Genomic DNA, 21,890 nt, shown 5'->3' with positions numbered 1-21,890 from the left:
GGAGTGTCTGCAGCCGCCCTCTGCGTGTGTCAGAGACCACAGGCCTGCGCTGGCGCCACAAATTCAGTCTGGCATCGCCCTCTTCATTTGTAACTTTTTTTTTTTGTTTTTTTTTTTTTTTTGAGAAAGAGTCTCGCTCTGTTGCCTGGACTAGAGTGAGTGCCGTGGCATCAGCCTAGCTCACAGCAACCTCAAACTCCTGGGCTCAAGCGATCCTCCTGCCTCAGCCTCCCGAGTAGCTGGGACTACAGGCATGCGCCACCATGCCTGGCTAACTTTTTCTGTATATTTTTAGCTGTCCAGATAATTTCTTTCTATTTTTAGTAGAGACGGGGTCTCGCTCTTGCTCAGGCTGGTCTCGAACTCCTGAGCTCAAACAATCCGCCCGCCTCGGCCTCCCAGAGTGCTGGGATTACAGGCGTGAGCCACCGCGCCCAGCCTATTTGTAACTTTTTTGACTGAAAACCTGCCTCTTGCATATTCACCTTCTTGATTATGTTCTGTGCACAAAGTATTTTCAGAATTGGGAACCGCACTGCTGTGAGATGCCCTTCGCTAACTAGAGGACGGTGTTTGTGTGTAGTTGTCAAAACATCCGTTAGGTTGTTCTCTCCCACACTGCACCACCTGTTAGGTTTGTCTGTCTGTACCCGTGTGGGCCCCACCCTGGGTGGCTGTGGAGTGGGGAGACCCCTCTCTGCCCTCAGCTTAGGGCATCTGCCTGCACCGCAAAGTGGAGCTCTGTGCCGTGGGGTGGGCTGCAGCCTCTCACCGGAATTCCCCGATCTCTCAGTCGGGTGTCCTTCCCTTCCCACCTCTGGAAAGGTCTTGGAGTGGGGGACGAGGGTCCTACCTTAGCACACAGGGAGGACGCGGAGAACCAGGCACCTTCCCGGGGCAGCTGTGGGACAGGGGGCGTCAGGAGAAAACACTCCGTTAGAAAAGCTCAGCCTAGAACCTCTGCAGCCGCCAGGGGCCTCCCCAGGCTCCGTCCCCAGCCAAAAGGGGACTCGGACGGAAACCCTGTCAAACACTCGGCAGCCGTCCCTTCTGGAGGGGCTGCTGGCCGGGGGAGGCACCCAGGGAGGGCAGGGTGGCAGTACCAACCCCACCTGGGCTCGGCCGGGCCCCCACTCACCTCCGTCCGGCTACGGGCGTCTCGTCGCTCGCGGCTCCCAAGGGCCCTGCAGAGCCCAGTGGGCGCCTGTTCCGCTCGCACCGAGGGCCGTGGTCACCCTCCGTCCTGCTTTCTCCGGTGACGCCAGCTCTGAGGGACGCGGGCCCAGGGGCCTCACACGTGCTCACGAAGGGCTTCTGGGGGAAACTACAAGTGCAGGGCCGTGCAGGGCCGGGCCCCAGGCAGGGTGCCGGGTGCCGGGGCAGAGGCGTCCGTCCTCCCTGTGAAACCCGAGGCTGTCTAGACGGGGCGTCCTCGGAGGCTCTGGCCAGAAGGGGGGCAGCTGGCGTTGGGGCCCTGCCCTGTGTCCGTGTTGGGCCATTCGTCCCAAGACACCCTGTGGCTGCCCTGTGGGAAGGGACTGAGCGCCAGTCCCCGCAGGTGAAGAGAGTCGTGTGCCTGGACTTGCAAGGTCACAGTCCAGACCTGGGTTTTCCCCTTGTCACAGGGGCTGCAAGTCAGGTCCCTGGGTCCCTGGTCAGGTGCACACGGCCAGAGCGGGCCGGGCCAGGGTGCACGTGGGCTCACGCATGCTCACGCATGCTCACGGGGCAGCCACTGGAACCCGGACCGTGTGTTCCTAGAGACCCTCAAGCCGTGTCCCTGCTGAGGCCTCTGCAGACTGCCGAGCTCCTGCCCCGATGTCCAGCCAGGAGCCGTTTCCACAGAACCTGTCCCCAGGCCACCCTGGAGGGCCAGCACTGACGACACACACCCTCGGGGTTGGAAGGTCACTGCTTTTATTGACGGTCCGCTGGGGGGCTGTGGCCTGAGCTGTCCCCAGGTGTCCTGCCCCAGGGCGCCCAGGTGCCAGCTCAGGGAAGAGACTGGTCCTCGTGCGTGAAGCGGGGTTCCCAGTCCCCCGTGGGTCACAGAAGACGCAGACTGAAGATCAGGGGAGCCAGGGAGGCCAGCAGGGCCCCCGGGTGGCGGTGGAGGGTGGGGGCGTCTGAGTAGCCGTACTGCGTCCTGCAGGAGGTGCCCAGCTGCTCCAGTGGGATGGGCTCCTCCCCGGCAGCTTGCGTGTTGTTGCTCACCTGGGGACAGACGCGGGTGAGGCAGCCTGCCTGGGGGCGGGGGGGGGGCGGGGGCAGCCCCATCCTCACCTGCTCCACGGCCTCGAAGACCCTCAGCAGGTTTTCGGCCAGCGCGCCCCTGACCTCTGCCTCCGTCCAGTTCCTCCTGAGCAGCTCTGCGATCAGGTCCGGGTACTTGGAGACGTCTTCCAGCCCCGTAGGCAGCCTGTGTGGAGGCCGAGAGGACCAGGCTCTGCAGACCTGGGCCCCCCGGGGCACGCAGAGACAGGACCAGGCTCTGCAGACCTGGGCCCCCCCGGGGCACGTGGAGACAGGACCAGGCTCTGCAGACCTGGGCCCCCCCACGGCACGCGGAGACAGGACCAGGCTCTGCAGACCTGGGCCCCCCCCGGGGCACGCGGAGACAGGACCAGGCTCTGCAGACCTGGGCCCCCCCGGGGCACGCGGAGACAGGACCAGGCTCTGCAGATCTGGGCCCCCCCGGGGCACGAGGAGACAGGACCAGGCTCTGCAGACCTGGGCCCCCTCGGGGCACATGGAAAGAGGACCAGGCTCTGCAGACCTGGGCCCCCCCGGGGCACAAGGGGGCTGGTGCAGTGGTCTTCAGAGCAAGGCGTCCCGGGCCTGTCCTGACACACTTCCCCCCGCCAGGCCCCTGGGGACGTGGATGGGGTCATGAGCCTCAAGGTTCATCCCCAGGTCAGAGGTGTCACCACCTTACCTTGTCACCCCATCAAAGTCCCCACCAAAGCCCACGGCTCCGGCTCCAGCCACCTTCTTGATGTAGTCCAGGTGGTCTGCCCAGGGAGCAGCAGGTGAGGGTCCCAGGTGAGACCTCCCCAGCGGAGGCACCGCGGCCGCCCACCCGCCACCTACCGGCCACTTGGGACAGGGTGGCGGTCCTGCCGCAGGAGACGTAGTCATTGTAGAAGTTCACCATCACCAGGCTGCCAGTCTCGTTCTGCTCGGGGAGAGGAGGTGGGAGCTGCGGGCGGGGGCCGGCCGGGGAGGCGGAGCGGACCCCGCCCCCTCCAGCCCGCGGGCCTCACCACCAGCAGCAGCACGTCGTCCGGCACGTTCCGCCGGTGGGCGCACAGGCTGTAGGCCGAGGAGTGGCTGAAGATGACCGGGGCGGTGGACAGCTGCAGCGCGGCCTTCATGGTGGCCACAGACACGTGGGCCAGGTCGACCATGACGCCCAGGCGGTTCATCTCCCGCAGCACAAGCTGGGAAGGTGGGATCGGGGTCTCTCAGCCACCCCAGAGTCCCCGCGTGGCGGGGGGGCTCCGTCCCCCACCTGGCCCGGGTGTCGTAAATCAACCCTTCGGTGGCTGCAAGTTTGCTGGCCGCCCCAGTTCCCACTGAGTGCCCACCCTGGGGTGACCACCACTGACTCCATTGTACAGATGCGGAAACTGAGCCCGCAAGTGGGTAGAAACCTTGTCTCGGCTCTGCCTTCTCCTCCCACCCACCTGCCCAAACTCGGACAGGCCTTGGCTCTGGGCCTCGTCGCTGCCTGTGTCCACCAGCCAGTTGTCGGCCCTGGGGGAGCAAGAGGCAAGTGCTCGAAGGGGCAGAGCGGTGGTCTCGGCCCACCCACGCCCGCCCGCGGGGAGCCTGGCCGGGGATCCCAGGGGGAGCGGGAGCTGCCCGGGGCGCGGGGGCTCACCAGGGCGTGTTGCAGCTGTGGGTGAGCGTCAGGTACCGCATGCCCAGGCGGTGGAGCGCGCGCAGCACGCCCAGGCTGCTGTCGATGGAGTGGCCGCCCTCCACGCCAATCAGGCTGGCCACCCGCCCCTCCTGGAAGGCCTGCCGGATGCCTGCGAGGGGGCCCCGGGCGGAGTCGGACACCCAGCGTCCGGGAGGTCCGGCACCCCCTCGAGCGGGGCCAGCTCTCAGGACGAGCGAGGGTGGGGGCCTCGGGGCTGGGCCAGGACCCACCTGCACTGCTGGTGACACACAGGAAGGTCTCCGGGTACATCTCGCACATGCGGTGCACGACGTCCATCTGCTCCAGCGTCCTCCTCACGGCGTCTTTGTTCTGGGTGTCGCAGGGCACGTACGCAGACCAGAACTGGGGGGCCGCAGGGACGAGGAGCTGACGGCGCCAGGCCCCAGGCCCCCCCCACGTGCGGGAGGCTGTTTCCCGTCCCCCCGGGAAGCCTCCCCATGGCCCGGGTGGCCGCCAGGGAGGGCCCCAACCCGGCCAGGCCCAGGGGCAGACGGGACGGACCCCAAGGTGGGGCAGGACGCACCTGGCCCCCCACTAAGCCAGCCCGCAGCTTGGGGATGTTGGTGTGCGTGCCAGCCAAGGTGGTCAGGTTGGCCGCCTCGTCCTGCAGCCGGTTGTTGAACTTGGTCAGCAGCTGCCACGGCAGGTCGTTGTGCCTGGGGGGCCAGGCCGTGGGGGGGGGTCACTTGGGGCCCCCAGGCAGCCTCTGCACTTCCTGCTTCTCGGACCAGGACTATAGCCCAGGCCGCAGGGCTGAGGTATGAGCTGTCACCTGAGCACACTGTGCCCCACCCAGCCCGGTGACCGGTGACCACCGGAGCCCACTGTGCGCTGGGGTTGGCCAGTGGGTGCCGATGAGAGCAGGGCCGGGGCCCACACCCTCCTCTCCTGACACTTTCCAGTTTAGAGATTCAGTCTGCCCCTTGCAGGGAGGGGGCTGGGCATCAGGTGCAGGATTTGGGGGTACCCAGGCCCCTCTGCTGCCTGTGTCCCCAGGGAAGAGCCCTGCACCCCGTCCAGCGGGACCCTCCATGCTGCCAGGGGACGGAGCTGGGAGGCTCCGGGGGCTGGTGGGGGAGGAGGAGGGCAGGGCAGGGGGCCTGGGGGCTGCCGGAGCTCGCGGGAAAGCAGGGCCCAGCACCCCGGGCAGCGCTCGCCCTGATCCGGCGACCGGCTGGGAGGACAGACGGCGGGGCGGCCCCCCACCCTGGGGGGTGTCTGCTGGGACAAGGCCACGGCCCCACCCCCACCCCATTTCCACCTCCAGTTCCAGCTCCCTCCTCTGCAACTTGGGGACATCTCCATACCTTCCACAGAGGGTCACCTGTGAGCAGCATTAGGATTATACCAAGGGACACAGACAGCACCTTCACACGGCCCCAGTCCACCCGCCCTCAGCTCTCCGAGCAAGTCAGGCCACGCAGCTCTTTAGGGAAACTGAGGACGTTCCGCCCTTCCCGGTCCCATCATCTGTGCCCTCCCTGGGACGGTGCCCCCCACCCAGCACATGGGCGCATGTCTCAGACACTGGTGTGACAGTCGCCGGGCTCCTAGGACAGGGGTCCGAGAGGGTCTCCTCTCGGCACACTTGGGGACCCCCTGGTGCGGCTGTCATCTTCCGTCCTCCAAGGGCTGTGTGACTAGACTGAGGTGACGGCCCTGGCCGTGCCCAGCCCTTGGCATCTGCCGTAGGGACGGGTGGATGAGCCCGGCAGGGCCCCGCCCAGGTGGGGCAGGCCAGGCAGGGCCCCCAAATGGGACTTTACTCCTTTGCCTAAGAAATAGACCCAGGGTCCCTCGGGACCCTCAGGCCACCCCCGGAGGAGACAGAAGCAGCATTTGGGGCCACTCTCTGCTCCTCTTCCCTCCTCCCTCCTCCGCCAGGCCCCTCCACCCCTGCTGGAGGGTGGGGCCTCAGGTCGAACTGCAAAACCGCAGCTCTGGAGCTAATCAGACCCACCCTCCTCCACCCTCCTCGTCCTGTGTGTCCGGGCAGCGTGCTCAGCGCGGTGAGGGATCAGGGTGTCCTGCTCAAGGGGCGAGCCCTGGGGCCAGCACCTGCGAGAGAGACTGCTGGCCGCCTCAGTTATCCATTCTTCTCCTTTTCCCCGTTAACAAGACACCCTACTTTTTTGGCAGGACACACGACCGTCTAGGATGAAGATACTTCCTTGCCCCTGTGCAGCTGGGTGTGGCCATATGATCAAGTCCTGTCCTGTGACATCTTCCAAAAACTGTCCTTGACACACACGGTCACTCACCGTTGCTTTGTCCCTTCCTCCTTCCTGCTGGCTGGCATGCAAAGGTGATGGCTGGAGCTGGTGCAGCCATTTGAAACCATGAGGTGGCTATGGGAACGCTGGCCATGCCAGCACTCTCCCTGGAATTCTGTACCATTGGAGCTACTTATTTGGGTCTTCCGCCTGCAAGAGTAGCTAATACTAACTGATCCACTATTACTGGTTTTGATTTTGACTGCCAAGCAACCCTAAGCTTTCCACCTCTTTGGCCAATCCCAGTCCCCAAATTCCAGCTCCCTGAGCATTCCTGGCTCTCTTAGCCATTGATCCTCCATGTGGGCCTCCTCACGGCCCCCAGCACCTGAACTCAGACCCCGTCTCTCTGTGCCCAGCTGCCCCAAGTCCCCTAGGAAAGAAGGGACAGCTTCCCTGGGCCTCTGGCTCCTACAGCTGGTGACTTCCTCCTGCCCTTGCCGGGCCCAGACCCTCCCCTGCCAGACAGCTGGGACGCCAGGGTGGAGCCCAGGCAGATGGCCGCTGACAGGCAGGGAGGGACGGAGGGGAAGAAGGTGCACACCGGCCCCATGACGGCTTTCCTCCCTTTCTGGGGCTGCCGCTGTTCCCTGAGTTTCTTGTGTAGTGAGTCACCCATGCTCCCACTTTTCCTACCGAGCTTTTCCAACACAGCCCAGAGGCATCTGCCACGCAGTGTTGACTGTGACAGCTATTGAGCACTTCCTGTGTGCCAGGCACAGCCTGCACCCTCAGTCCCCTCCCGACCCGGTGTGCAGCCCAGTGTGCCCGGTCCCTAGAAGGGAGACGCAAGCCTTTTACACAGAAGGGCTGTCAGGGGACCCCGAGCAGCGGCAGGAGTGTGTGGACATCAGGGCTGAGCCTCCCCAAGGAGGACCAGAGGGCCAGGCACGCGGGACTTGAGGCCAGGCACAGCCTAGAGCTGGGACTTCCTCCCTGGGCTGGAGCCGGAGACTCCACAGTGGCCCAGTATGGGGGTGGCTGGGCTTGGGGGGAGGGTGAGATCTGTCAGCTTTGGGAGGTGCAGCTGCCCCCACTGAGACCAGGAGAGGAGCAGGGCAGGGACCCTGGTGGGGGGTCAGGCTGGCACAAGCAGCACAGGGAGGGGCCTGGACACAAGCAGTGTGGGGTCCCCCCCAGAGACAGCACAGGCCAGCAGGGTGGGGTCAGGCAGGCAGGGGGCCGGCCAGAACAACACCGACGGAGAGGGTCACCTGAAGCCTTCTGGGGACACAGCTGGTCCTGAGAGGCCTGTGGCTGGTGGCAGGTGGCAAGGGGCTCAGCCTCCCTGGCCCTTGCTCTGAGCTGGGTGCCCTGGAGCTGGGGCCTCGGCCCTGCCCGCCCGCCCCAGACCGTTCCTACAGACCCTCATCTGCTGCAGCCTTTGGGGTCCCAAGAGGCCCCACGGAGCAGCGGAGGCCAGAGCCACGTTACAGTCAGAGAAACCGAGCCCCAAGTCAAGGGCACCCGGGGTAGGGGCCACTCACCCATCAATGACAGGCGTGTCCTGCATGATCCTCTCCGCTTCCTCTCTGTATACGTCCGCAGCGCAGACGGCCACCAGGGGCCAGAGCCACCAGCTGGGACACATGATGAATGAGGTCTGCGGGATCTGCCTTGGTGGCTGCTCTGGCACGTCCCTGCTGGCCTGGCCGCCCGCGCAGAAGGAGCTCGGGGCTGTAAGGAACTGCCCTGCCTGCAGAAGAGAGGGCAGAGGCCTTTGGCAGAGGGACTCGTCCCTTTACAGCTCCGCAGGTTCAATGAGTAACCAGCACCGCCCCTGGGACGTAAGGGCGTTGCTGTCTGGGCGAGGCGGAGGCATAGTAAGAGGCTGGGATCCCAGACCCAGAGAAGGGGTCAGAGCCAGATGAAAGGACAACTGGCTTAGGAAGGGACTCGCACAGGCTAAGTGGTTAATGAATGTCAGCCCTCCTTGCTGACGTTCTTTTAGGTTCTTGTCCACCTAAAGAAAAAAACGGAGGCAAACTTAACACACGCAGAGAGTTCACTGGGGTCAAGCTTGAGGACTGCAACCTGCTAGCGTAGATTCCAGTTGCCCAGAATGTGTGCTCCATTAGCAGCAGCTACAAGGAGATTTTTAAAGAAAAGAGGCGTTTCCTAAGTCATTTACCAAGAATCTACGCTAAAATCCCATAGGCTATTGATTGTCTGTACATTGTTCTTTGTATCACACATTGCAGGAAGATAAGCGATGAGGCTAGTCAGACAACACTGGGTAGGAAAGAAAGAACAAAACGCCTTTAGGCGGCTGCCTGCGGGCACAGGTTAGGGTTAGGCGGGGTCACAGCTGACGTCCCTGCTCCCGTGTCTCTGGGCCTGATAAACGTTGTGTCCCCCACTGAGCCCAGACTGCCCCCAGCTGTTACTACCACCCTCTCAGGACCTGGGCATTTATCTGAGATCTGAAAGGAGAATTTAAACAATCATTCCAATATTGCATTCTCATAATGTACCTCTCTGCATGTAAAAATAACTTTGCATTCCTCACTGTGGAGGATAAAACAGCACCTTTCGGGAAGAGGCTGCACGGCCGGCAGCCCTCCAGCGCACAGGCCCACACTCCGGCCGCAGAGCTCTGGCCAAGCGGTTGGACTGCGGGGCTCGGGCTCAGGAAGCATTTCCCTAGGACTGGGGGCCTTTCTCAGCCACAGCTGGGCACACGCAGTCGCCTGCGGGGCTTCTAAGAACCCCATGCCCAGGCCCCAGCCAGTGACTCCCAAGCCCGGGCTGGGCCAGGCACCCAGGGCTCCTGTGGGCAGTGGGCTGAGGACGGGCCAGACCCAGGAATGCTGGGAGGGACTGGCGTCTCCACCCACCGTGTCCTCGGGGACCGCTGGTAAGGAAGGACCCTCCCACCCACACGCTGCCTGGGCTCATGACACCTCTGCCCCGATGCCATCGGACCTCAAGCAGACCTATGCACAGACAGGTGCCAAGGCTTGGACAGGCCCGTGCCAGGGGGCGGCCAGGGTCCTGTAGTCCCCTGCCACCCCCAAGGACAGAGGCCAGCTCCTGTCCCTCCTCCTGCCTCTGGGAAAGGAGGTCACGTTCGAGCCTTGGCTCTGCCACCAATCGCCAGGGCTCTGACCTCAGTTTCCCTCCCAGGCCCCCACACCCCCACGGGGCATCCGCATACCAGGCCCCAATGCCTTTGCCTGCAGGGTTTGACTCACCTCAGCAGGAAACACCTCCCTGGAAGGAGAAGGAGCCCAGAGTCTGGGCCCCCACTTTGGTCCACAGCCCCTAAGACCCGCTGTGGGCTTGAGACCACCCCGAGGCAGGGCCCACAGCAAGCGCCCAGGTGCGTCGGAATCCGCTCAGGTGGGGCCCGGGGTCCGCGAGGCGGAGGGGACACACTCGTTCCTGGCGAGCTCCACACACGTCCCCTCCAGCCCGCGCCAGGCGTCCACCCCTGCTCAGCCTCCGGGGCCTGTTTCTTGGGACTTGGGGGCAAGGGGCCCTCCCCCCCGGGGGGCTGCAGCACAGTGGGGTTTAGAGGCTGTTTCTCGTGGGTGGGGTTCAGGTGTGCACAGCGACGGCTGAGCCCCAGCACCCGGCCCCGCACAACGCTGGCTTTCCTTTTATTATGATGGTTTGCCTACTGCATGTTTTTCTATTTATTTTCAACTTTTGTTCTTGTCCTTCTTGTTTCAGGGTTTTTGTTGGTTCTTAGCATATAATTGCATTTTTTTAAAAAATTAAAAAAATTTGTTTTGGAGACAGAGTCTCACTCTTTCACCCCAGGTAGAGTGCCGTGGCGTCAGCCTCGCTCACAGCAACCTCAAACTCCTGGGCTCAAGCGATCCTCCTGCCTCAGCCTCCCGAGTAGCTGGGACCACAGGCATGCGCCACCAGGCCCGGTTAATTTTTCCATATATGTTTTTAGCTGTCCATATAATTTCTTTCTATTTTTAGTAGAGACGGGGTCTCGCTCTTGCTCAGGCTGGTCTCCAACCCCTGAGCTCAAACGATCCGCCCACCTCGGCCTCCCAGAGTTCCAGGATCACAGGCGTGAGCCACCCGCCCGGCCCCTCGTGTGTTTAAGTCATATTTAAACCTGTATTTCTCTTTCAACAGACAGAATCCTTAACCCTTAAATCACCGTCCACAATGTGCTGTCGATATTTATTCAGAAGCCATGATATATTTTCTTAGCGTCATTCTTTCCTGTGGGCTTCATTTTCTCTTGCGATATTTATTCTGATTTCTGTCTCACACGTCTGCGGCACTTTCCTGTGTGACTTCCCCAGAAACAGGGGCCTCGTGTCTGAGCCTCGTGGGAGGCGCCTGTGAGCACCTCTGCGGGCAGCGCCAGCCGGTCCCCCTCCCTTCGTAGGGACACGGGCTCTCCGCCCCCGGTCCTTTCCCAGGATGGGCCAAGGTGTTTGTCTCTGTAAACCTGCCTGGCACTTGACTGTGAAGTTTTCATTTTCAAATTCATAATTAATTTGTCTTAACTGTTAAAATTGTTGTTGTCCTCTGGTTATGCCTTTGTAATACTTCCTTGGTTTTCAAGTCCAATAGAAGAGAAGGACTAACGAGGCTGGCAGGAGGGCACCGATGGCCTCCATGTCGCAGAGTAACGAGCTCCTCACTCCAGCTCATTCCTCTTACGCCTGGCGCGAATTTAGTCCCCAGTTCTCACGATATAGTCTCCGCCCTTCTAGTTCTACAACTTCAGGTGACCACCTGAGCCCCCACTTCGAGGCTGTGAGCCATCCAGGCTGGCCTTGAATTGTCAACTTGAGTAGCACCTAAGGAAGCGCTGCCACCACACCCAGCTGATTGTCCTATTTTTTGTAGAGATGGGATCTCACTGTGTTGCCCAGGCTGGTCTTGAACTCCCGGGCTCAGGGATCCTCCTGCCTCGGCCTCCCAAAGTGCTGGCATTACAGGCATGAGCCGCTGCGACCGGCCTATTTAATAGTTTTATATGTTGTTCATCTTGAATTTTTTTGCATGAATTTGAGTTTTTAAAAACATATCGCATTAAAATACTATTTATCAGCCAGCTGAGGCGAGAGGATCACTTGAGGCCAGGAGCTGGGGGTCACGGTGAACCACAGTCACACACAACATGCACCCCGCTGGGCGGCAGAGTAAGATCCTGTCTCCAAAAAAAAAAAAAATTAGATACATATATGTGCATGTGTAGATACTATTTATCGTGGCAACTGAGGTTTTTGACAATGTCATCCTTTGACATTTGCACCTGGGGTGAGTGCCCTGGTGTTGTCTCCTGTCTTCAACTTCTGCTCCTTACGCTGGTCCTGGCTGCTATATCTTTCGTGTCCTTGAGGAACCCAGGTCTGTCTTCCTCGGGTCTCCGGCCCTCGCCGGCCACGGTGAGCCGGGCAGAGGCCGGCCCGGCTGGGCTGCGACTTCCCAGAGCGTCACTGTTGAGAGGCTGTCGGGGGCTGGATGGGCGTCATTAAGGCAGAAGCGTGAGGGACAGCCCCGGGCTCGGTGGCAGGTTCCACCTCCAGATGTGGCTGAGGTACGGACGTCACCCTCACACTCTCCTTAGCCATGCGATTCTGACTTGGCTCATCGAGAGGTGGGGTGACAGGTGATTTGTGACGAGTGACTTCAGCTTTCGTGTCTGTAAAGCGGGTGGGCAGCCCTAACCTCAGGGCTGCTGTCAGGCAGTGATTTACCCGTGTCGGCCTTCGGGCCTCCCTGGGGACTGTCCCCTAGTCTGTGCCCCGGGGCTATTCGGGGCAGTGGAGAGACGCCCCTGTGCCCACCTCACCTCCTCCCCGTCCCACCCGCACTGCGCAGCTGGTGGCGTCTGCCGCCGGCTCCTGTGGGTGGTCCCCCGCCCGTGGGACAGCAGCCAGTGACACACGCCCTCCCCAGCTGGTCCCAGGGAGGAGGCAGCTGCAGCAGGACGGGCCCGTCCCACAGCGGAGACCACCCTGGTGACACCAGCCTGCCTTCCCTCCGGCCTCCGAGGTCACCTCCCGGAGCAGCCGTCTGCGCCCAGTCCTGCCTCAGTCTTTGGGGGAGCCACTCAGTTGTTTCCTTACGTGTTTTCACTTTTTGTAAATACAGAGATCAGTATGAATCGGAAAATCAGCCCCACGTGCCGTAAACAGAAGAAATGCCACGGAACAAACACGAAACTTAAACAGTGACATTATGTCCCACCCAGGGCCGCAGGGAGGCCACCCAGGAAGGGTCACAGGGCACTGCTGACGCGGCCCAGCTGGTTGGCAGAACCTGCCCACAACGCCGTGCGGCCGGGTCCAGCCGGCCAGGCTGGGAGTCCCGGGGCCACCGGCCAGCCTTGGGCACTAGAGATACCCCCCCCCTCCCCAGCACAGAGGTCCTCAGGCCTCACCCCATGTCCCTCGCGTGCTCTGGTGCACACGCAAACATGGGAGACACACACACTCCTATCTGAGCCACGAGCACACAGTGACAACATGCAGACACGCTGCACACACATACACATGGCTACACACGTGTGCAAGCATGTGTGCATTTACAGATACACCCACAACCCGTAAACACTGCTCACAGCAGACGTGTGCAGACACCATCCTTATTCACAGCCCGGTATCACGCTTCTGCACACGCACACGCGCACACACCAACACGGAACAACCCACAGCGCATACACGTGTGCACACGCACACACACACCAACACGGAACAACCCACAGCCCATACACGTGTGCACACGCAGGTCAGCACAGACAAGAGCACTCAAGACGTCTTCCCAACCTGCATGCGCAGACGTGCCGACAGACTCAGCACACGCACACGCAGCTGTACACGCAGACACCTGGACACGTGTGCACACGTGTGCACAGGACATGACCCACGCTCACGCTTGGCACAGGGTAGGGTGCGCCTGGCAGCTGCAGGCAGCCTTGTTGTCCCCACATGGAAGCCTCGCCTGCCCGGGTTTCTGGAGCCCCCACTGCCTGCTTACGACCACCGTGGGGTCTGGCACCTGGGGCCCAAGTGGGTGTCGAGGGACAGACGCGTCCCGGGGACCCCGGCCCTCCGACCCCCTCCTGGGAGGACCTGGGGCCTCCGCCACCAGGCCGATGTCTGCACGGGGGGGTGGGGACGCCGGTCCTCGGGTCCCTCAGCCCTCTGGGCCCAGCAGCACCTGGCCTCCACCCCTGCCAGTCTCGCTCCTGCCCGCGAGGGTGACCCTCTGCCCGGCCAGGCCCAGGTGGCTGCCATCGCTGCCCACACCCAGCCACCCAGGCCGGCGGCTTCCCCCGTCCCCCTCATCCAGCCAGGCCCCCGCAGCCCGCTGAGTGCACCCCGGCCTCTTCCTCACTGTGGGAGCAGCTCGTTGCCCCTCAGGGGCTGCCCTGGCCCCACCCTCTGCACACGGCCCCCGACCCTCTCACCTGGGCTGGGGCTGACGCCCCGTCCCCTGCGAGCCCCCGGGGCACTCAGCGGGCAGCCAGCAGGTGCCCACTAACTGAGGTTGTCCCCCTCACGGGATGTTTCCCGGCAGTGGGGTCGCAGCCGTCGGGCGGGGGCGCCTTCCGCACCCCGTTACGGCCCCCCTTGCCCTGCTCCCCGAACCGGCACTGCTCCCGGGACTCACCATGAGCAGGTCGGGCCCCCCCACCGCCCAGGCCACCAGCCCTGGGGTCTGTTTCCGTCTCTCAAGCTCAGTCTCCCGGCGAGTTCTCCAGCCACGAGAAAGCCACCTCTTTGAAAAAAATCCCCGGAGGGGCCTTCTCTGCGCACGAGGGAGCTAATGCCTCACACATGTCAGCTGGTTCTCGTTTTGGAGACTCGCTCGCCCACCCGCAGCCGCGCTCCCGGGGCCCCTCTCTCTGGGGCAGGCCGAGGGGCGCTGGCGATGAGCCTGGGGTCTCCCCAGTGGTTCGGGGGGTCTCTGTCCCGGGCAGGCGGGTGGCATCAGAGCGGCACTGAATCAGGACATGGGAGGAGGGGGTGCGCCCAGGCTCCCAGAAGGCCCCAGGGTGGCAGGAATCCGGCCACTGGTGCCTGGCTGCTCCCTGGGGTGGGAAAGACCCAGGCCCGGTGCTGGGACACCCTCTCCCCAGTTTCTCAGTTGTGGGGGGCTGAGCTTCCCACACTCCCAGCTACGGAGGATCAAAAGCAACCTCGGATTGGAATGTCCTCTGGCAGAACCGCCAGGACTTTCGAAATCAGGGCAGGGTCTGGGTACAGAAGGGCTGGGCTGGAGACGGGGCCTCCCCCAAGTGGCTTCCAAATTCTGAGCTCGGAGTGGGGGGCCTGTCTCAGTGGGTTCCGGTGGGGCCAGGGCGGGAGGGCTCCTGCCAGGCCGGTCACAGAGCCTGTGGCGTCTCAGGCCCCCCGAGCAGCCCAGGGCAAAGGATGCGGGGATGAGACAGGGACCCTCCTCACCTCGGCGTCCAGGGGGCTCAGTGGAGGCGGGTGGCAGCCGCGGGACAGACCCTGCTCCGGGCGAGTAACTCGCTTAACCCTCCCCGTGCACGGGCGCCGGGTGGGCCTTGAGCAGAGCATCACGAGACCTGAGAAGCTGGCAGAGACCCTGCTCTCTTGGGTGCCGTTGTCCTTCCCTGGGCCTGGGGGCAGCTGCCCGCGTGTCCCCTGGTACGTGGGATGGAGAGACTGGGGCCCTCGTGTAAAATCGCTCCAGGACTCCCGTGAGCTGTGTGCTTGGGGGCCTCAGTGTCCTGTCTGAGAAATGGGCCTGAGGCTGGTGGACTCTCAGGAGCCAGACCAGGGCCTTGGGGCCAGTCGGGGGTCAGTCCCCCTCGAGACTGCGCATTCGCAGACCCACACACCCCGGCACGCGCCAGACAGGCCCGTCCCAGCCACCCCACCATCCTCTGATGGCCGCACCCTGCAGGCAGCTCCCCGCTGCCGGGGGCCCTGTGTGCTCCTGCGGGGTGTGGCCCTGGGGCCCGTGCACCCCAGAAGCGGCTTCTCATCCCTTGTGGTCCGCAGGCCCTGAGGACCTAGGGGTCCCCGCAGTCCTTCATTCCAACCACATCCCGCCCACCCCGGGGAGCGAGGCTACCCTCATCCCTGTTTCCCAGCCGTGTAAACCGAGGCACGGGGCACACACGCCCGGTGTGCACGGCTCATAGGAGGTAGAGTTGGGGTTCTCAGGCAGGATGCGGGTTCCAGAGTTGTGCTTAGACCACGGTCATGGTTCTCATGTTTTTGAAACGCCCAGGACAGCGTGAAGCCAGAAGGTGGCCAGGCCGTCCCCACCTGCGGTCCCCAGCAGGGGCCGGGAGCCCTGGTCGGGACCTCTGAGGCCGCCCTCCCCCCGCAGGACAGGGAGCCCCCACGCTGCCGCGGTTTCCGGTGGGCCCGACTGGGATTCCTCGGGGAAGGCGAGGCCGGGGGAGGCGTTCGGCGGTGCTGCACTACAGATGCAAGATCGTAACTTTGTAACTTTATTGTACCAAAGCAACGGGCGCCAGGCGGCCTCAGCAGTCTCTGCACCCTCCCCCCGCACCCTCCCCCCAGTGCCAGACCCGACTCCACTGTGCCTGGTGCTTTCTTCTAGAACGTTCTGTGATAAGCCCGAGTTCCTCCACACGGCCCGCCCCCTTCGCACACGGGCCCTGGCGGGCGTCCCGTGTTGCAGTCTCCCCGCGGCCGGGACAGACAGCGACGTGCACAGAAAGGAGGTTGAATGAGCAAAAGAAAAGTAACACAGGTTCCTTGTGAGACAATTTTTGAAACATTGTTTAACTTGTAAGATCAAGTCCGAGACAGCGGTTGCCGAGCGTAACCCAAGGAAGGCTGAGCCCACCTGTTACTCTGCGCGCTTTTTAACCGTGTTAAAGTCAGTCCTGTCCGAGCGACGCCCGAGACCCGAGACCCGCGGGAGCCGCCAAGCGTGGACTCTCCCGGCACCGCTGGCCGGGCTGGATGTGGCTTCAGGACAGTCCCTCATGTCTAGAACATCTCACGTCCCGCTTAAGGGGAGGAGGGGAGGACGTGTCTTTGCGTTAGACTCTAAGAACGTGCCCTGGACGTCTCTTGACACTATTTCTCCAGCTGTGGCACGATGATCGCTCGGCGAGGGCAGGACGCCCTGGGCTGCAGTGAGAATCAAGACAGCCCTTGTTCTCCGGGAAAACGGGTTGTTGCCGGGGGCTGCTTTGGTTTTCATTCACTCATCCCACAAATCCTTCCCACCCAGTGAGGACACAGCAGGGCGGGACAGGGCCCCTGCTCTCAGCCGGGATGGAAGGCAGTGAGCAGAAAATTCCAGAACAGGGAGTAAGTACCAGGGCCTGAGCCCTCACCTGCCTCCAGGAAATCTTCCCGGGGGAGGTGACAGGTTAGCTGAAGCCCCCGAAGGGCAGGTAGGACAAAGCAGTGTAGACAAGGCTGACAGGCAGAGGTGTGGGTGCGGAGCCAGGGGCGGCGGGGGGGGGGGGGGGGGGCGCTGGCAGGGCTAGATCTCGTCCAGAGGACGATTCAAAGACAGGAGCCTCAGTTTCCCACCTGCGAACGGCGGGTCTGACAACAGCTCTCACACCTGCTGGAATTCATGGGTAACCCAGCCGTCCCCTTCCCCGCACACCCCGCACCTCTGCTTCCAGACCCGACTTGTCTCCCAGCTGCGCACCCCGCCAGGGGCCCCCACCGTGCCCGGCCCGTCCACTCACCCTGGCCCCTGCGACGCAGCCAGTCCCTGGCCGGGAGTGCCCCTCACCCACTCACAGCTGTGCCGGCCCCTCCCCGACACCTGCCTCTCCTCCCAGGCCTCTCCCCAGGAAGGTGAAAATGCTCCGTTTCCGCTACCAGCGCAGGCCTGGGCTGAGTGTGGGGGAGGGGAGGATGGTGGAGGGTGGGGTCGGGTCAGAGAGAAAGGGTGACGGGTGGAAGAGAGGAGGAGGGAGCTTTGTTCCAGAAGTTTCTTCTCTCCTCTCAGCCCAGACTCCAGTCTCCTCCCCAGACTAGAAAGTTCTTTTACTGGCTTCCTCGTCTCCTGTGGGGGCCGGCCATGGCGAGCGGTGTGGACATGCTCCCCCTCCTGGGGTGGGGCCGGGGGCTGCCCCGTGGTCCAGCTCTGCGAGGTCAGGCCTTAGAGACTGCCACACGGCAGCGCACGCCAGCCTTCCTCCGCCTTCGTGTCGTACGCTTTCATTGTGAACTGTAACACGTACGCCAACAGGTACGCACGACACATGCGTGCTGTTCCTCCACACAGCAACTGCACACGCGTGCACAGCAGCGGTGCCTATCACAGCCAGGGCGGACACAGCCGGCCACCCAACAGGCGGACGGGGAATGAGGCTCTGCGTCCACACAGTGGAGTCTCACTCGGCCACGCAAGGGCGGGAAGCGCCGACACACGCTGCACGATGGGCCTTGAAAACATTTTGGGAAACATTTTCCACCTTGTGTCTCTGCTGTTCACACGGAGCATGCCACACGGTGCGGCTCCGCCGTCTCACCCTGCCGTGCAGCCCAGCCACCGCAACAGCATCACATCTGTCCCTGGGTGGGGGGTCAGGCCCACGGTCAGCCACGGGCACTGCGGGACGGCATGGCAGCTCCGGAGCAGCCCCGTCCGAGCGGCCGCGTCAGGGCACTTTTCCTGGGCCCGGCAGTTTCCTTGGTGCCTGCGTAGTCCACTTGGTCACAGCTCTGCCGAGTGCCAGGCTGGCACCTGTTCTGTGAACCGATGGGAGCCTGTGTTTCCCGAAGTGCCACAGGTCTGTCCCCTCCGGTCCCTCAGGCACCGTCCTGCCCCCCCCAACACACACTGCTCAGCGGCTGAGCCAGGCCACCAAACAGAGGCACCAGGACTCACTCTCACGTCCCCCTGAACGGCATTTGGGGTACGTCTGAGCACCTGCTACCCTAACTAAAGCCTGCTCCCCAAGAGAATGCTTGTGTCTGGCACACCTGCGGGGAGGCTCTATCTTTGGCGCTGGCTGGAACAGACAGTAAATTCTTCCGGCAGCCTGGAGATTTCTTAGGCAGGCAGTTTAGTGGGGCCGAGGTTGTCCCGGGGACGTGGCCTTGAGCTGTGAGATTAATGTTTGTTCAAGTCTTGACAGGTGGGGACAGGGTCGGACTGGCCCAGAGAAGCCTCTGGCTAGAGTTTGGTCAAAGAGAGAATGTTCATTAGTCCCTTTCTGAATACCAGGCAATTGTGCATTCTATCACCTTTTGTTTATTTATTTTATTCATTTATTTATTTGTGAGGCAGTGTCTCACTCTACTACCCCGGCTAGAGTGCCCTGGCATCGTCACAGCTCGCTGCAGCCTCCGACTCCTGGGCTCAAGCGATCCTCCTGCCTCAGCCTCCTGAGCAGCTGGGACTAGAGACACGACCACCACACCCAGCTCATTTTTCTGTTTTTTGTAGAGACAGGGTTTTGCCATGTTGCTCAGGCTGGCCTTGAACTCCTGGCCTCAAACGACCCTCCTGCCTCAGCCTCCCAGAGTGCCAGGATTACAGGTGTGAGCCACCGCACCTGGCCCACCTTTTGTTTTATTTTTATTTTACTTTATTTTTTATCCAAAACTCTTGTGTTTTATCCAAAACACCTTTTGTTTATTAAGGATCAGTGGAACCGTCTGTTGAGATGTGGTAGCAGGGAGTTTTTGCAGGATGGTGTGTGTAATCGGGCCTCTCTTTGGAAACAAAAGGAAAAACATGATGGTTGGAGCAGGTTCTAAGCCCAGCTTCTGGGCCGGGCGCGGTGGCTCACGCCTGTCATCCCAGCTCCTGGGAGCATCGCTGGAGCTCGGGGTTTCCACTCCAGCCTGAGCACAGTGAGACCCTGTCTGTACAAAAGAGAAAAACAAAAAATAAAAAAGATGCACAAAACAACAGAACCCAGTCGGGCGTGGTGGCAAAGCCTGTAGTCCCAGCTACCCGGGAGGCTGAGGCAGGAGGATCGCTGGAGCCCAGGAGTGGGAGCTTGCGGTGAGCTACAGTCATGTCGCTGCACTTTACCGGGGGACATCGAGGGACACTCTGTCTCAACAACAACAACAACAACAACAACAACAAAAAAAACCAAGGAAAAAACATAAAAAATGAAAAAGCAAAACCCAGCTTCTGAGTCCAAAGGGCAGCTGGTTGGGATGATTTCTGGACTTTGAGCTCCGAGTATTTCTAGGTGGTAGGCTGAGCCTACGGTGCGCCCTGGTGAACTTGCCCGTGTGTAGCTGAGAGGAAGCTCATCATGAGGAAGCGGCTCCCTTGATTACAGAGGCTGAGAAGTCCCACACTCAGCTGTCTGCACGCTGGAGACCAGAAACAGCCAGTGGAGTAATTCCAGATCAAGTCTAAAGGTCTGGGGACCTGAGGAGCCGCCGGTGTGTCCAAGTTCAAGGGCAGAAGACGGGCGATGTCCCAGCTCCGGCAGGCAGGAAGCAAAACGGGCAAACTTCCCCCGGCTCCACCTGTTTGTTCTGTCCGGGCCCCCATGGCTGGATGAAGTCCACCCTCCGCCCCCCAATTCGGACGCCAGGCTCCTCGGGAAACCCTCGAGGACACACCCAGAAGCCAGGTGTGACCTGGGCACAACCCTGATGGAGGCAAGTGGCTGGTGGCATTAACCCCACAGTGTCCCCAGAATTAACAGGATTTGTGGTGAATTCTTCCGAGTTCTTATCCCCTTGTCTGGCTTCAGTGTGAAGGGTCTTCCAGACGAGGGTGCAGGGGCAGCCAGGAGACAATCGAGTCCCCGAAAGGACCCTCCAGGTAGGCGTCTGTTTCCAGTGATGCCAAGTCAGGACAGGAGAAGAATTCAGAATGTCAGTTTGGAAGTTGGAGCTGGATACTGCAGGAAATTAGACCAACTGAGGAATTTGGTGAGGGCTGACAAAATGGGTAAGATGTCAGGATCCAGTTCAGTTTACAAGTAGATAATAAAACTGCAAAGACAATGAACAGGATTAGAATCTGATAACTCACAAGGCTGTGTTATAATAAAATTTCTCTGCAGTTTACCCCCTTTTTAAACCAAAATAGTCAAAGTAAGAATTTTTAAAAATTTTTTCATTGTGGTAAGAACACAATATAAGATCCACCAGCCTTAGAAAGAGCGAGACCCCATCTCTACTAAAAAAAATAGAAAGAAATTAGCTGGACAACCAAAAAATATATATATAGAAAAAAATTAGCCAGGCGTGGTAGCACATGCCTGTAGTCCCAGCTACTCGGGAGGCTGAGGCAGGAGGATTGCTTGAGCCCAGGAGTCTGAGGTTGCTGTGAGCGAGGCTGACGCCACTGCACTCTAGCCCGGGCCACAGAGCGAGACTCTGTCTCAATAAATACATAAATATTAAAAAAGAAAAAAAGCAAAGAAACTCCCACCCCCTCCCCCAGCCCCTGGCAACCACCATTCCGTTCTTTGATCCTGTGAATTTGACCACATGCATCTTGGATAAGATAACTCATATAAGTGGAATCATTCAATAAATTTGCCTTATTTCTGTCTTGTTTCACTGAGCATAATGTCCTCAAGCTTCTTCCATATTGTGGGATATTGCGGCATTTCCAGCTTGTAAAAGTCTGGATAGCATTCCACTGAGTGTCTGTCTGTTTACATACAGATATTTACACACTATTACTTTTTTGTCACCTATCCGTTGATGCACAGACTTCAGTGAATCTCTACCCTCCTGAAGTCCCCAAAATATTATCAAGTTACCTGGGCCTGGCAGGAGGTGATCTCAAGCCCTGTGGGCCAGGTGCAGAGCCAGTTTTTCTAGAGGGCTTTGTAAGCACTGGGGGGATAAAGTCAACCTTGTTTCCTTAAATCTGTGTGGTCGTGTCTGATTTTATGAATCATTTTAACACCGCATTTTAGTCAAAGCCAAGGAGGACAGATCCTTATTCTATGTAAAGAACGATGTTGCCGTGAAAATAAGAATACTCAATAATAATTTTCAAGTTTTAAAGATACCAGACAGGAAGAAAAAGATAAATGTCTCAAGTTTGTTGACAAAGGTATAATTTCCTAGAGTTTTAGGGATCATAGATAGCTTAAGAAAAAAGGGAAAGAGGTTTTCTTATATCCAGAAAACAGAACATTAAAGGGCCAGCAATATTTTGAAAAAAAGACCTAAAAGCAGAGTCATCCTGTTAGTTCTCTCTGTTCCATGTCATTAATTTTGTTACACTTGATCTTGGGTTAGAGGTTCTGCAAACGTGTCAACACTTTTCCTTAGAGTTTTGGAGACCTTGAGTCAGTCTGCAAGTTATTTAAGCCGGTCCCTGTCACTTCCGGTGGGTTTCTACGGCAACCCTTCTTGCTGAAGACCTTGCTCTGGTCAACAGCGACAAGAACCTTTAGGAAAACATCAGACAGAAACAGCAGCTGTCTATATGCAAAAAACTTAAAGTGGGCATGGTTAAAGATCCGATGAGAGTTCATTATAAAAACAACATAAATGACAAGGAAATTTGGTTGTTTTTGTGGCGAGAACATTTTAAATTAATGGCTGCAGTTGTAACAGCTAACACGTGAGGCTGTGTCTCAGATGGCAAGGGTGTTGACAAATTTTTAGGAACTTCATCTGATTCCTGAAATAACAGCATTTTGTCTGTGCAAATATAACCTAGGAAAGGTTAAGTCTCTCTTCTTTGAGCATGCTTTACATGTCGTTTAATATTTCCAACAAGCCTGATTATTTTCACGCCTCTTTTTTAACAAGGTGATGCAACAA

The 21,890-nt window shown here is 60.1% G+C and overlaps 1 protein-coding gene across 1 annotated transcript; it reads right to left on the bottom strand.

The window, feature by feature from the left end:
• Nucleotides 1-1,894: 1,894 nt before the first annotated feature.
• On the bottom strand, nt 1,895-8,011 carry DPEP1 (dipeptidase 1). Its single transcript, XM_045533851.1, has 10 exons — nt 7,707-8,011; nt 4,470-4,602; nt 4,156-4,288; nt 3,884-4,034; nt 3,687-3,756; nt 3,264-3,440; nt 3,091-3,175; nt 2,936-3,011; nt 2,284-2,419; nt 1,895-2,214 (listed from the first exon to the last, which is right to left on the bottom strand). Exons 1-10 carry the CDS (start codon nt 7,808-7,810, stop codon nt 2,047-2,049), a joined length of 1,233 nt encoding a protein of 410 aa, XP_045389807.1. The 5' UTR covers nt 7,811-8,011; the 3' UTR covers nt 1,895-2,046.
• Between the last annotated feature and the right edge of the window lie 13,879 nt (nt 8,012-21,890).

This window comes from Lemur catta, chromosome 20, assembly GCF_020740605.2.
Source record: "Lemur catta isolate mLemCat1 chromosome 20, mLemCat1.pri, whole genome shotgun sequence".
Lineage (NCBI taxonomy): Eukaryota > Metazoa > Chordata > Mammalia > Primates > Lemuridae > Lemur > Lemur catta.
The sequence above is the reverse complement of the archived record's forward strand: the minus strand, read 5'-3'. Positions and strand labels throughout refer to the sequence as shown.

Excerpts from the sequence above, each read along its gene's own strand:
- DPEP1 (XM_045533851.1), bottom strand. The coding sequence starts at position 7,810 with ATGTGTCCCAGCTGGTGGCTCTGGCCCCTGGTGGCCGTCTGCGCTGCG. Across the intron at positions 4,035-4,155 it reads GTGTGTCACCAGCAGTGCAG|GCATCCGGCAGGCCTTCCAG; the intron begins GTGGGTCCTGGC and ends GCCCCCTCGCAG. Across the intron at positions 3,757-3,883 it reads CACAGCTGCAACACGCCCTG|GGCCGACAACTGGCTGGTGG; the intron begins GTGAGCCCCCGC and ends TTGCTCCCCCAG.